This window comes from Musca vetustissima, unplaced genomic scaffold, assembly GCF_032173495.1.
Source record: "Musca vetustissima isolate MV318-11 ecotype Yass unplaced genomic scaffold, APGP_CSIRO_Mvet_v1 utg17496, whole genome shotgun sequence".
NCBI classification, from domain to species: Eukaryota; Metazoa; Arthropoda; class Insecta; order Diptera; family Muscidae; genus Musca; species Musca vetustissima.
Genome location: NW_026880889.1, coordinates 171547 through 186509, shown reverse-complemented (window position 1 = coordinate 186509; position 14963 = coordinate 171547). Strand labels below are relative to the sequence as shown.

Below are 14963 nucleotides of genomic sequence, written 5' to 3'. Positions count from 1 at the left end.
ATTGTTTTAGTCCCTGTATACCAAGGGAAAACCAGGGTAGTTTCTGACTTCCACGAGTCGCCCTGATGGCCCCATGTTGTCTAGGGCCACAAAAATTTGCAGAGGGGTTGAGGAACACATAAATAAGATCTCAATAAAAAAATAACTAAAAAAGCTTAACCCATTCGAAAGCTATAACGAATTTACTATGATTGTATTAGATAGATTATCATTTAAGCATGGATTTAAATATATATTATTTTAATGTATATATAATTTTGAGTTCCTACATCTAGACCAAATCCGCATAGACTAATTTAAAACAAAAAACCTCACGATAGTTCACTTTTTTAATGAGTTACAGAGCTATCTTTGGATGGGTACAAATGTACCACGGTTATTGATCTACGTATACTTTTTTGGTTATTGACCGTAGGGTTAAAGGCTATTCTTTGTCGATTTAGCCATGTCCATTCGATTGAGGTCGCAATATTGAAAACAGAGCTTTGGAATTTTGCCCATATATTGCACTACTCCTAGGACATTTGGTATTGGAAATTAAATATATTGGTCTTGTTTGTGTATACCATACCCAATATTTGATTTTTTTAAGGTTTTGGGCACATTTTCAACCTAATATGCGGTTTTGTATTTCGGATTCTCCCTGTGTAGAAAGTCTTCTTACTAAAAATTATCAACATTGGTCCACTTTTAAACGTAGCCCTCATAAACACGTTTTAAAATCGAATTGGCTTTAATTTGATATTTCAAATTGAGTAAAAAATCTCCTTATCAGAAATTATTAATATATGCACATATTTAGGGGTTGCTGGTTAACGGCAGCACCCCATTATCCCAAAGTAACTGTAATTTCATATTTCGGGATTTATGAGGTTAGCAAATCGAAGGATATAAAGGGACTTTGGTGCACTATTTACCTAAAATCGGCTATATCTAAATCTGAACCGATATTCATGAAATTTAACATAGATCTTTCTGAAATTTTGCAGTACCATATGCAAAATTTCAAGCCAATCGTAGGATATATAGGGACTTTGGTGCACCATTTACATAAAATCGCACGACAATTTATATGGGAGCTACATATATCGAAATCTGGACCGATTTTCTCGAAACTCACCACCCATCATTGCAAACTTAATTCAATACTCTATGCCAAATTTCGTGCAAATCGAAAGATATATAGGGACTTTGGTGCACCATTTACATTAAATCGGACGGAAATATATATGGGAGCTATATCTAAATCTTAACCGATTTTCACGAAATTTAACACACGTCTTTCTAGGCTTAATCACTATGCACAAATTTCGTGCAAATCGAAAGGATATATAGGGCCTTACCTTAAATCGGACGAAAATATATATGGAATCTATATCTACATCTGAACCTATTTCCACAAATAAATGAGCTGTGTCAAATTTAATCCAATTCGAATCAAAAATGCGAGTTGTACTTTGTTTACAATTTAACATGGACAGACGGACGGACATGCATAAATCGGCTTAAAAAGTGATTCAATGCATATTCTCAAAAGGAACCGTGTGTCTACCTCGTTTCCTTTTGCCTGTTACAAACATATGCACAAATAAATAAGACCCTGACCCTAGTGTGGTGAAGGGTATAAAAATATATGTTTGCCGACATTTTTCTATTTTGGTCCTGTTCGGTACTCTTAAGTGGTTTTAACTTGGCATTCAGGATGGCCGGTGCATTAAAAAACTTATTTTCAGAAAATTTTAATGGACCGCTTTATTTGGTTTTTTCAAATAAACAATCTACTAGCAGACAATGTCATAGTCACCATATGAAGTACCTGCTTACAAATCTACTGTCACTTTTTTAACATTGGAAAATCAAATTCATCGCGTGAAACATAGGGAAATTTCAATGCGTCAATATGAAATCGAAAAACGGGAAAATTTGTTGGGATGAAACAAAAATTATAAAAAATTACTGAAAAATAAAAAATGCTAAAAAAAGTGCTAGGTGCTAGATCACTTTTTTTGGTGCTAAACGAGTTTAAAAAGTGCTAAATCTAGCACTAAAAGTGCTAAATTGGCAACACTGATTGGAAGCACTACCTCATTCTCGATTTTAAATTTTCAAGATTTTCATTGGGCTGGTAAATTAATGCCAATACATGTTAAGGTTTGTAACTTTACACATATATAATTTAAAATTTAAAACAGAAAAAAAATAATTTGCTGAATTTTGGTGTTTTTTTTTTTTTTTGTGGTTAAAGATGGCGGGATTGATAACTCCTCAATGAAACATCGGAATCCGAAAATTTCAAGGGTGTTAAAAAGAGTACATGTCTGGCTCTCGTATGAACTAGGACTATTTTCTTCGCTCAAAAATTAACAAAATGGTGGTCTTTTGATTTTTTTTTTTTTTTTTGAAATTCGCCTATTTTTTACTACTAACTAAGCTAACAAATAATGAAGTTCTTAACCGATTGGCTCTATCCTAGTTCAACCGATTGGATTACTGTTTTTGAATTACCGTGCCCTCATTCGTACAAATACTGCTTCGAGAAAAACGCTTTTAAAGTTTGAGAATTACTCTTGCCGTCTCTTGATGCTGACACAATAAATCGACTATATCTTCAAGAGTTCTTGATATTTTCACTTGAAATTTCGAAGGGACATTCTTGAATTAGTGTAGATTCTAATTAAATCATTAAATTTTTTGACAACGAGAAGTGACTCTTAAGTGAATTATTTTACTACATATAGAGCCCGTTGAAAATAGAGCAGTCCCTTCGTAGAGCCTTCATTATATAAATAATATGAATTGTTACGATTTATTTAGACTATATAAATAGGAATATTAAACATACACCACCATAATATCATAATACCATAATATCTTTGTTTTTGTTTTTTCTATTTTGAGTTTGAGTATCGCTGTTGCCATATAACACCAAATACTCGTACCAATGACTGAAATTAAATCGTTGACATTGTTGCTGGCTGATGGTGTTTTTTGGGAAGTGGGTGAATAAACATAAAATTGCGTCAAAGGGGTTTCCCAATGAAAGATATTTATAAATATAACCACAACTAATAACATTTGTATAAACACACACCACAAAACAAATCTATATAATAAAATATTTGCACTTGCAAAATGATGCCACAGCTAAAATATTTGTAGTGGAATTTTATATACATATTTATTATTATTATTCTGGAATTTTATTAAAATATTTTTGCTAATAGTTTTCATATAAAACCCATATTTATTTTTCTTAGTTATTTACAATGGAAATGGCTGGAGGCTCAACCAATTACATACAAAACATTTCGTATGTATCGTGTACTGGGCAAAGGTGGCTTTGGCGAAGTTTGTGCATGTCAGGTGAGTATTTTTTATGATTTTTATTAAATTTATTAAATATTAATATATATACTCATTTGTATGGTTTTTTAGGTACGTGCCACAGGGAAAATGTATGCTTGCAAAAAATTAGAAAAGAAGCGAATTAAAAAACGCAAAGGCGAATCTATGGTCTTGACTGAAAAACAAATACTGCAGAAAATCAATTCCCGTTTTGTTGTTAATCTGGCCTATGCTTATGAAACAAAGGATGCTTTATGTTTGGTGCTAACAATAATGAATGGTGAGTTTGGCTCAAATAGTATTATGTTATATAAATTATTGTGAAGTTCGAGCAGATTTTGTTTGAGCTCAAAAATGAGATTTGCATTTAAAGTACTTGAAACCAGTTGGACCCTTATATGAGGTCTATGACTTTGTAAATTTCTGTCAGGAGGCTTCTTAACCACTGAGAGGTACTACCACCAACAAACGACGACCCGAGTCTTACTCGGTCAACGTCTGTCACTACATAATCGAAGTTGCAATGGAAAGGGCGAAGGATCATTCGTGTAAATGTTTTTATTAATTCCTCTTTCGAGATGAGCTACATGATCGAAGTTGCAAAGAAAAGGAAAGTCTGAGAGATACTACATTCCCACCATTATGTGACGCGTTTTGCGTTTCGTTTTAAGTTCAGCAAGATGATAATATCGGACCTTATACTTCCCAACAATATCGTTTTTCATACTCTAAGAGCCCGGAATGCCAACTTTTAGACCCTTCGATTAGAAAAATTAAACCTACAATATAAAGAAAATGGGGTCGTACCATTATATGAAGGCTTTCTGCGGTTGAAACAGCGCCAAATATGCCAAAACATGGACCCATGTTGACAATTTTCTGGGAATAGACCTCCAAAATGCCAAGATATCTTTATATAGAAGCTTAAGATCTGGAAGTCCTTATAGACAAGGTTAAGATTAGAAGTTTTTTTATAGACGAGCTGAAAGCCAAGGTGCTCATCTGAAGGACACAGAGTCTTTATTGACGAGCTGGAAATCACGAATTCTTTAAAGATAAGCTGAATGTCAGGGAATATTTATAGGCAAACTGAAGACAGGGAGTATTTACAGACAAGCTGATGATCAGGGAGTCTTTGCAGACAAGCTGAAGATCAGGAAGTATATATAAAGGAGCAGAAGACTGAGGAGTCTTTATAGACGAGCTGATTGCTAGGGAAGCTGTATTGATGAAGCTGTATTCCAAAGGCTTTTATATAGGAGCTGAAGTCCAGGGAGTCTTTTTAGGCGAGGTGAAATCCGGACCGGCGGACGGACAGAGACGGACTGAATATCAGGAAGTCTTTACAGAGAAGCTGAGGGTCAGAAAGTCTGTATAGACGAGCTGTAGACTTAGGAGTCTTTATATACGAGCTGAAGGCCAGAGAAGCTCTATAGACGAACTGAAGTGCAGGGAGTTTGTATAGATGAGCTGAAGGCCCGGATAGTGTTTATAGACAAACTGGCCACGAAGTCTTTTTAGATGAGCTGATGGCCACCGAGTCTTTAAAGTCGAGCTGAAGGGCGGGGATCCTTATAGACGAGCTTAAGACTGGTCTATAATACCTGTCTTTGAAGAGTAGATGAAGGCATGGAGATAAAACTTTGCTGAAGACTTTATATACAAGCTAAAGGTCAAGCAGGTCTTTATAAATGTGCTGATGTCCACAGAATCTTCATATCAGGGCAGAAGACCAAGGAGTTTTTATAGATGAGTTGAGGACTACTAGTCTTTGTAGACTAACTGATGTTCAGGAACTCTTTATAAACGGGCCTGCGATTAGGGAGTCTTTAAAAACGAGCTGAAGGCCAGGTAGTCTTTCTTTCTCGACGTGGGAGTATTTATAGACTTGCTGAAGCATAAGAAGTCTTTATAGTCGAGATAAAGACCACGGAGTCTTTATTCGTCTTAATAGAGGAGATGAAGAGTAGAGAGTACTTAGACTAGCTGAATAGCATGAATTTTTTATAGACTTGCCGCAGACCATGGAGTCTTTAAAGACTAGAGACCACGGAATATTTATGGACCTTCTAAAGGCCAGAGTGTCTTTATAGACTAGCTGAATATCAACAAGGTGGCCTTAAAGGCCTTAAACGATTTCAAAAACTACAGTACATGGTCTACTCCACCAGCGTAAAATTAACAGTATTTATAGATTTTATCTTGAAGACAACAGAGTATTTGTAGATATCCTGATGATCAGTGTATCTTTCTAGACATTTTATCGACATTTTCGACAACCGGTTGATGTGTGAAACCGGTTGTCGAAAATGTCGATAAAATCGGAGAAATGACAACAAATCATACAACAAAACGGTGCATATTTAGCCTAAATCGGGCATTTCGAAGCATGTTCGATAAAGTCATATAAAAATAATGAATTTATTTTTTCCCAAACTAATATTTGGATTCAATATTTTTGAAAATGGCGATAATATATATATATATATATATATAATGTAATATGTTTTATAAACTTTTGTAGAAAACCAAGATTTGTGTCAGAACATAAAACGGACTTTAACCACTTTCAAAATTTAACAACTCATATATACTGCTTCAACTTGTTGATTCCTTTAAATTTCCAATTTTTCGAATAATTTTAATTTTTATATTATTTTATATCGTTGGTATTTGTAACACAATGTGGTAAATTTAAATATTACACGAAATGTTCATTCCTTTCCAATTGCATATAAATTTGTATTTAGAAATTCATTTTTAAATTTGATCATTTTAAACAGCTCACACAACAAACAATATTAAGCAAATACTTTGAGTACGTCAACAACATACAGGAACAGATTTTTACATTCAATTAACTCTTCCAGGTAGTTTCAAACTAATTACATTGCATTAATTCTTAGAAATGCAAAGTTCCTTACGTCTATGTACACAGTAGAATACATTTACGTATATTGATTTAGGAACCCAAAGAATTCAAATATATAAATTAAAATGTATGTATGTACAACAGGCGACATATATTCTACACAATTTAGACTTAATATTAATTTATTAGATTTACAAAATTGTTACAACTAAGTATTTACATTGATTGTATCATTTATTTCGTACATATTATGTGTGCTATGAAAAGCGCCTTAAAGTATGCTTTATTTATTTGCAACAGGAAATATTATTAATTTCGTAGAAATCCCAAAGTCTATATGGCTTTATAAAATAAATTGCAAAATTTAATTTGTAAATATGAAATGTTGTATATGTGTTGTATGTTAAAAGGATCTACACATCTAAATGATTGTAATTAAGGGGACCCCCCCCCCATTCTCGGGGTCAAAATTTTTGTTGATATAATTCGAATCTACACTGATTAAAGAATGTCTCTACAAAATTTAAAGTGAAAATCTCAAGAACTGTTGAAGATATATCCGATTTATTGTGTCAGCATCAAGTGACGGCTGAAGGGCTTCTCAAACTTTAAACGCGTTTTTCTCTAAACATTTTTTTGCGAATGGCGGGCACGATAACTCAAAAACTAATAATCCAATCGGTTCCAAATTTTGCAACGTTTCTCTGGGAGTGTATAGCTCTCGTATGAACTAGGATAAAGCCAATCGGTAAAGATCTTCCTTATTTTTTAACTTGGTTTTTGGTAAAAAATCCGCGATTTTTCAAAAATATTTTTTCAAAGGGCCACCATTTTCTTAATTTTAGAGCGAAGTCAATAATCCTAGTTCATACGAGAGTCAGACATGTACTCTTTCTAACACCGTTGGAATTTTCGGATTCCGATGTTCCAGTGAGGAGTTATCATGCCCGCCATCAAAAATAAGGACTTTTCTTTAATTACAAAAAACAACAACAAAACAATAACAAAATTTTTTTGTAAATTATTTTTCTTCTCTTTTAAATCTTCAATTATATATGTGCAAAGTTACAAACCTTAACAAGCATTGGTATTGATTTACCAGCCCATTGAAAATCTTGAAAAAATAAAATCGAGAATGGGGGGGTTCCCTTAATTATATTATGGCTTTTCATTTGTATGGTGTTTTGTCATGAATTTTGATTATTGATTTTCGACAATTTCTTATTGCTGCTGCAATGGTGTTTGATGATTTTACTGTATATTTATTATTCGCAATATTGTGGTTGTAGCATTCCTATATGTATGTGTGTTGGTCGATGATGCCTTTTAATTGAATTTCCATTCAATTTGTATCCGAGAATATTCATCATCATTGCTGAATAGAAATTTGTTTTTAAAACTAATCACATCGATGATACCATACGATGCCATTTGTGTATACACTGTGGCAGTTTGTTGTTGTTATTGTTGTTTGAATATTATTTGCAATACAATTATATAACATTCTATGGAAATGTTATCCACATTTATAGTTTCGTTTTGTTATACAATAAAAAGTAATTGATTTTCATGTTCCATTGGACACAATAAAAGTCATGACCAACTAACTGACCAACCAGCCGTCAACCACATAAATGGTTTCTTAGCATATCAAATATGTATGCCAACAATGTGTAACTAAGCTGGAGTTGGGGGGAGGCGCAAACCCAGTCATCTGTAATGAATATTATTTTATTCATAGACAGCCTTGTGGCATAACATGTTTGTCTATCTTTAAATACACAATAATATATTGGATTTTTTTATATTATTGAAACAACATTATCGTTATCACCAGCCGCAAAGACATTAATATAAATCCGATAAGGAGACTATTTTTTAAATATGAAACTATTCCGACCAAAATGTGATGTGAAGAGCGTATTAATGTGCGACAAGAAATATGTTTTTAATACTTACTTGCTTACTTAGATGGCTTGTTACAGAATGGTTGTTCCATAAGCCAAGCTTAAAAAAGATTCCTAAACGCGTTGGTCTTGTGCACATCTCCTCCAATTTAAAAGACCATGCTCCAAGATGTTGTCTTCTACTTGGTCTTTCCATCTAATTCGTGGCCTTCCCCTTCTGCGTGAACCATCAGTAGGCTTGCTTTTATATGCCTTTTGGGCTGGGGCATTATCATTCATTCGCTCAACATGGCCTAGACACCGTAGTCGCTGCAGCTTAATACGACTGACTATGTCGATGTCCGCTCATAAATTCTAAAGCTCGTGGTTCATTCGACGCCGATATTCACCGTCGACGCAGATCGGCCCAAGAGCTGCCTTATCTGTTTGCGCAAGTGTCCATGCTTCAGATCCATATAACAGCACGGGTAGTATCAGCGCCATGTAAAGTCTGTTTGTTGGTCTGGCGGGATGTGACCTTGTTTCTAAACTGCTTACTTAGACCATATTGTCATTTGTTGGCCATGACAATCCTTCTCCGAATTTCAAACTAATGTCATTCGTTTTATTTATGGCGGTACAAGGTATATAAAATCTCCCTACCTCGAAGCTGTAGTTCTCAAGTTCCTCAGTTAATCCGAGTCGACTGGACGTCTTGCGCGTTAATACATTAGCTTGGTCCTTTCGGATTTTAACTGCTGACTTAAAGTTATCCTGCATAGTCGTATTAGTTTTGTAGGAATGCCGAACGTAGACATGGCTATAAACACCTCTGAACGGATAGGGCTGTCGAATGCGGAGTGAAAATCTGGTCAATGGTGAATTTGCCAGGTCTGAAGCCACATTGTTATGGTCCAATAATGTCATTGACCATTGACTACCGTCGTTCACACAGCACTTTATATGCGATGGGAAGAAAACTTATTCCTCTATAGTTGGCACATATCGCCACCTTGCCAGTATCTGACCACCAGTCTTGAATAGTTCGGCTGGTAACCCATCGGCACCTTCTGATTTATTATTCTTCAGCCGATTGATTGCTATTCTGACCTCATCTTGGCTAGGTGATATATACTCTATACCGTCATCTATTACTGGTCCTGGGGTATCCTCTTCACCGCTACTATTTGTACCAGAAGTTTTTCAAAATGCTCCTTCCAGATCCTCAGCACGCTGTCTGTATCTGTCACCATGTTTCCTTCTTCATCTCTTCAGGAGGATGTGCCTGCACCATAGCCTTCGGTTTGTTGTTTTACTCGCTGGTAAAATTTCCGGACTTCATTCAGACTCCTGTACATCTCGATTTGTTCACGCTCACGTTTTTCTTGTTCATTCTTCTTTTTTCTGAAATACGTTTCTCCTCTCTTCCGATAATTCTCCATTGCGTGTTGCTACTGTCTGCAGGGTTGCCCTATACGCTGCGTTTTCCATATCAGTAGCATTACGACACTCCTAATTGTACCACGGATTTCTTGATGATGGTCTTTGGTACCCAAGTATTGCTTTTGCTGCAATTCTATGCCACTGTTCTTCTATGTTATTATCGGGACAATGAGTGTTTTCGTCATGCAGTTGGGTAGGTTGAGCAGAGTAGGCTTCCGATATTTGTTGTATTTGCAGCTTTTTGACGCCGAGTTTCCTTGTTACAATAGATCGCACCTTTGCTGCTACATTAAGACCGTTTATCACAACATGATCGATTTGATTTCACGTTGTTCGATCGGGAGAAATCCAAGTGGCCTTGTGTCGAGATGTTTGAATCTGGTACAGCTAACTACCATTTTTTTTCAATCAATTTCATGCCGTCCGACGGTGGGTCCAAAGATATTTTCCCTTCCGATTTTTTGCATTAAAATCCTAGCAGAATTTTAATGTCATGGTCAGGGCAACGGTCATATGCTGTTTCCAGGCGCTCGTAAAATATGTATTTGGCCTGTTCATATTTATCTTCGGTCGGAGCATGGGCGCAAATTAGACTGATGTAGAAGAACTTAGCAATTTGCTCCTCTACTGGAGTGAATCTGGAGACGAGGTCTTTCATTCTCCTGTTAACCATAAATCCGCAGCCAAATTCATGTCTCGTTTCATGGCAGCTGTAATTTAGTGCGTAATCGTCTGATTTACTTACGCCTGTCCCTTTTCATCGCATTTCCTGTAAGGCAATAATATCGGCTTTGTACTTCTTGAGCACATCCGCCAAAGCGAAAACTGCGCCTGTTCTGTACAACGTGCGCACATTCCAAGTGCAGATTCGCAGATCGTGGTCCTTTATACGTTTGCGGGGGTCGTCAACATTAGAGGGGTTTGGTTGTATTTTCGTTGCTTTCTTATATTATTAATTTTTTCCGAGCAACTAACCCGCCGCTCCAACCCATTTTTTATAGTTTTTATGGGTGAACTCGCGGCATATCAGCTCATATCAGCTCATTATTTCAATGGATTATGAAAATAGTTACCCCAGGTGACACCGCAGGGAGTTCAGTGTCCACAATTGAGATGAAAGAGAGACCAAGATAAGCCTGGGCTTCGCCATGTTAAAGCCCATGTTACGTTATATATCCCGCTCGAATTCAACCGATGTATATCTAGTTTATATTCAAATATATTTATTATTATTCTGCACACAAATATATTTTATACCTAAACTTATTTTCAGGTGGTGACTTGAAATTCCACATTTACAATATGGGCGGAGAGCCGGGCTTTGAAATGGCACGTGCCCGATTTTATGCTGCCGAAGTTGTCTGCGGTCTGGAACATTTACATCAACAAGGCATTGTCTATAGAGATTGTAAACCTGAAAATATCCTGCTAGATGATCATGGGCATGTTCGAATCTCAGATTTAGGTTTAGCTGTAGAAATTGACGGGGAAATGGTACGAGGTCGCGTAGGAACAGTGGGTAAGTAATGATGAAACAAATATACACTCTAAATATTTTGTTACTAATTTTGTTCGCCCACTTTTTTCAGGTTATATGTCCCCAGAAGTAATTGATAATGAAAAATACTCATTTTCACCGGATTGGTTTAGTTTTGGCTGTTTGCTCTATGAAATGATTGAGGGTCAGGCTCCGTTTAGGGCACGCAAAGAAAAAGTCAAGCGCGAGGAAGTCGACCGAAGAGTTAAGGTATGTTTGATTTATATATAGAACATAAAGGGATTTCAAATTTAAAATGTTTTATCATTGTACATCTGTAGGAGGATCCTGAAAAGTATTCCAGTAAATTTACCGATGAGGCCCCTTCATTATGCCAACAATTACTCGCCAAATCTGTTAAATTACGTTTAGGCTGTCGCAATGGCCGTTATGGTGCTCGTGAAGTCAAACTGCATCCGTTCTTTAATTGTATCAATTGGAAACGTTTAGAGGCTGGTATGGTTGAACCGCCATTTGTACCAGATGTAAGTAATATCTTCAAATATAATTAGTTTGTATATTTTATTACATATTTATTTTGTTGTTGTCATTTTTATTACAGCCCCATGCAGTTTATGCCAAAGATGTCTTGGATATTGAACAATTTTCAACGGTCAAAGGTGTTAATATTGATGAATCGGATTCGAATTTCTATACGAAATTCAATACCGGTTCCGTTTCAATATCATGGCAAAATGAAATGATGGAAACCGATTGTTTTAGAGAATTAAATGTATTTGGTCCCGATGATAATCCAACACCGGATTTATTAATAAATGCCATACCTCAACCAGATACAACTGGATGTTTTCCCTTCCGAAGAAAGGTGAGTCGCATAAAATTATAGAAATAAATAAACAACAAAACGTGGGCATAACCGAAGATCGTAAAATATCTTCATAAAGGTCTGAAAATAATTGAAAAAGGACACATAGTAGCGGAAGACAGTTTTCTTAGCAGACATGCAACGGAGTTTTCATAATTATGTAACGGGAATTCGTTGTAGGCACACAAATTATCATTGTAAATTGAAAGAGTTAATTTTTATGAATAATTTGGGCTCTATCTCTATAAAATATCTGCAAAAAAATTATAAAACACGAACAGAAGCAGTCTAGACTAGCTAATTATTGCGCGATTATTCTTTATGGACGACCGAAAACTGTTGCAAGTCTATCAATCACTGGGTTATTAAACGAAAGTTTAGTGTAAAGTTGACTATTTTGTTCTGTAGTGTTTGCCGGAACCTCATCCATCATTGATCCATCTCTATGAGATTCAATGTATGTAGAGAATGGTTGCATTTTCGAGGTTTCTCTGGACTGAACCGGATGCAGGAGTAAAGCGAAAGGAGTTACATCGCTTCATGCACGTCTCCCAGCGTGTCCCAGGATTCGCCGTCCGAGTCATCTAAATCGTCGAAATGTGAGACACCCCCTCAGTCTCCTCAACAGCAGAACACGCAGCACTTTACACCGCATTTTGCAGTTCAGCGCCTAAAGAATGCATCGTTCTTACATTTCAATTGCGAAAAAAAATCAGAGAAATTTTGGAGTTTATGAGTCGAAGGAGAATAATGGTCGGTCCGATACAGGAAACTAAACTGACAAGTAAATTGTGTGCAACGGTTAAGTCACTTTCGAATCCTGTAAGAATGGATAACAGGGCGGCTGTCACATTTAACGACGTAACTGCGACAGACCCGAAGAGGTGCGCGTGTTATTTAAACCGGCAATTTATTGAGCATCCCGAGAGTGACATGGCGAAAAAGGGTGTACTGCGTCGCATGAGGTCACTTCGAGCCAAGGAGGTACCACATCAAAAACGCTAAGTCATCCAAAACACCTGGACGGAATATCCATGATAATGCTTAAAGAGCTGGATGAACTCGAAGTTGTGTATTTAACATCAGTGCTCAACTTATCGTTAAGCACCCACATAATTCCTGAAGCCTGGAAAATAGACAGGGTGGTCCCGCTACTGAAGCCTGGAAAATATGCCAGCAGGGGTGAAGCGTACAGGTCGATTTGACTCCTATCGCCAGTAGCAAGGATACTCGAAGCGCTAATCCTCCCATCTTTGAGAAACAGTTTTCCAGTTGCTCAACATCAGCATGGATTCCGCAAGATGCACAGCATAACAATATCATTACACGTCATTTCCACACATATTAGCAGAAGATTTAACCAGAACAGGCCATGCAACCGAATAGTTATGATGACCTATTAAAGGCCTTCGATACCGTAAAACATGCCAAGCTGTTCGAGGACATAGAGATGAAAAATCTCCGCGTTTGAAACTTTAATAATCAACTATATGTGTGGAAGCCCGTCGTACTTGGAAATCAGAAACAGGAAACCTAAACCTCGTAGATTGAAACAGGGTGTTTCAACCTCTACCAAAACATACATTACGATCTCTATGCCACAACTACCGGGTCCCATTATTGATGACATTTGTGAGAGATTAAACTTCTCGTAAATTTCTCCCTTCTGAGGAATATGGAAATATCCGCCGCAAAATCAACAGCCACACTGTTCACCACAAGGATGGCTGAAAAAGAGCTCCCGCTGAACATAATGGTCGATGGAGAAGGGATTCCCACCACTAACTACCCCAAGATACTGGGAATAGCGTTCGACAGACTTTTCAAGTTGTCTGCGCAAGCCACTGCTTTATGCCATAAGCTGAGAAGTTAAAACAAGGTCCTCAAGTCGGCAGCACTTGGGGTGCTGACAAAGAAACCTTGTTGACCTATTATAAAGCAGTAGGATGCCGGTCAGTGGAAAGCTATGCGGCGCTAGTGTGGCGATATGTAGTGGAAGAATATCCAGATCTGCCAGAAATTTGTCCTGAGAAGTGCAACAGGGGGTCTTCTCATGACTCCAGTGGACAACAACAAATCAACAGATTTCTAGAAAGAGCTGATTGGACTAGGACTCATGTAGCACTCTTATAGGCGCACCCGTTGGCTCCGGATGGCTGGCCAATGACCGACATATTCCTTTAATTGAACTCAATGAGGTTTCTTAGTCTGCACCGAACGTGATGTCGATGTCTTCTTTCCTACTTGTAACCGTACGAAATTTAGGTAGTTGGTGGTTGAATTGTATTATCCAGGTTTAGACATTCAGTGGCATCTTTGTCACACTTTTCTTGTATTTTTTTCATGGAAGAAGGTAATATATTGTTAAGTTTGGTGTTTACGAAAAATTCTAATTATTATTTTTTTTAGAATTCTTTCAAAGTTGCATTTAAACTCTATATTTTAGATAATTCGAATCTAAAATGGAAATTCAATTTAGTCTACTACAATGCCGAATGTTTAATCGAAAAAAAATTACATACATATTCTAAAGATGAAATTCTTTCTATACAATTAAAATTTTAATTTGTTTATTCATTAAGTTTAAATATTTTCTTATCCCACAAAATAGATATAACTTTAATTTCCTTTTCTTTTCTTTTTACAGAAGAAACAACCGGCTAGAACTCAACCCATTCCCATTCCCGAACATTTGTTAACCACTAGTCATAGTGTTAGTTCAACAACTGTTGAGAGCTGATAGAAGAAAATCAATAATTCCATAACAATAAATATGTCTGCAACAATTACTACTACTACATCTAATGCCACGTCAAAACAACAACAACAACAAGAACATCAACCATAACAACAAATAATTATCAAAATTCTACTTAAATCCTTTAGACAAAAAACACTTTAGGCAGAAACAAACACAAAAATTTAATTACTTTAAATGGCGAGAAGAATAAAAAAAAACAAATATGAAAATACGGAATAATTAAAAGAAAACTTATAATCGGAAACAAAACTTCCCAACCCCCTTCACTTTCACTTCCTCTATTTGGCACATAT

The 14963-nt window shown here is 36.3% G+C and overlaps 1 protein-coding gene across 1 annotated transcript; it reads left to right on the top strand.

Annotated features, from left to right (window-relative positions):
* The first annotated feature begins 3254 nt into the window (after positions 1-3254).
* Positions 3255-14681, top strand: LOC133326801 (G protein-coupled receptor kinase 2). The gene is made up of 7 exons (XM_061535409.1): positions 3255-3363; positions 3436-3625; positions 10820-11065; positions 11136-11293; positions 11365-11568; positions 11646-11909; positions 14557-14681. The coding sequence occupies exons 1-7, from the start codon at positions 3313-3315 to the stop codon at positions 14647-14649; spliced, it is 1206 nt and encodes a 401-aa protein (XP_061391393.1). The 5' UTR covers positions 3255-3312; the 3' UTR covers positions 14650-14681.
* The last annotated feature ends 282 nt before the right edge of the window (positions 14682-14963 follow it).

What these genes read in the sequence shown, in the direction of transcription:
- LOC133326801 (XM_061535409.1), top strand. Translation starts at nt 3,313, where the DNA reads ATGTATCGTGTACTGGGCAAAGGTGGCTTTGGCGAAGTTTGTGCATGT. An exon ending in GCGAAGTTTGTGCATGTCAG is followed by an intron (nt 3,364 to 3,435) that starts GTGAGTATTTTT and finishes ATGGTTTTTTAG; the next exon opens with GTACGTGCCACAGGGAAAAT. An exon ending in AACCGCCATTTGTACCAGAT is followed by an intron (nt 11,569 to 11,645) that starts GTAAGTAATATC and finishes TTTTTATTACAG; the next exon opens with CCCCATGCAGTTTATGCCAA.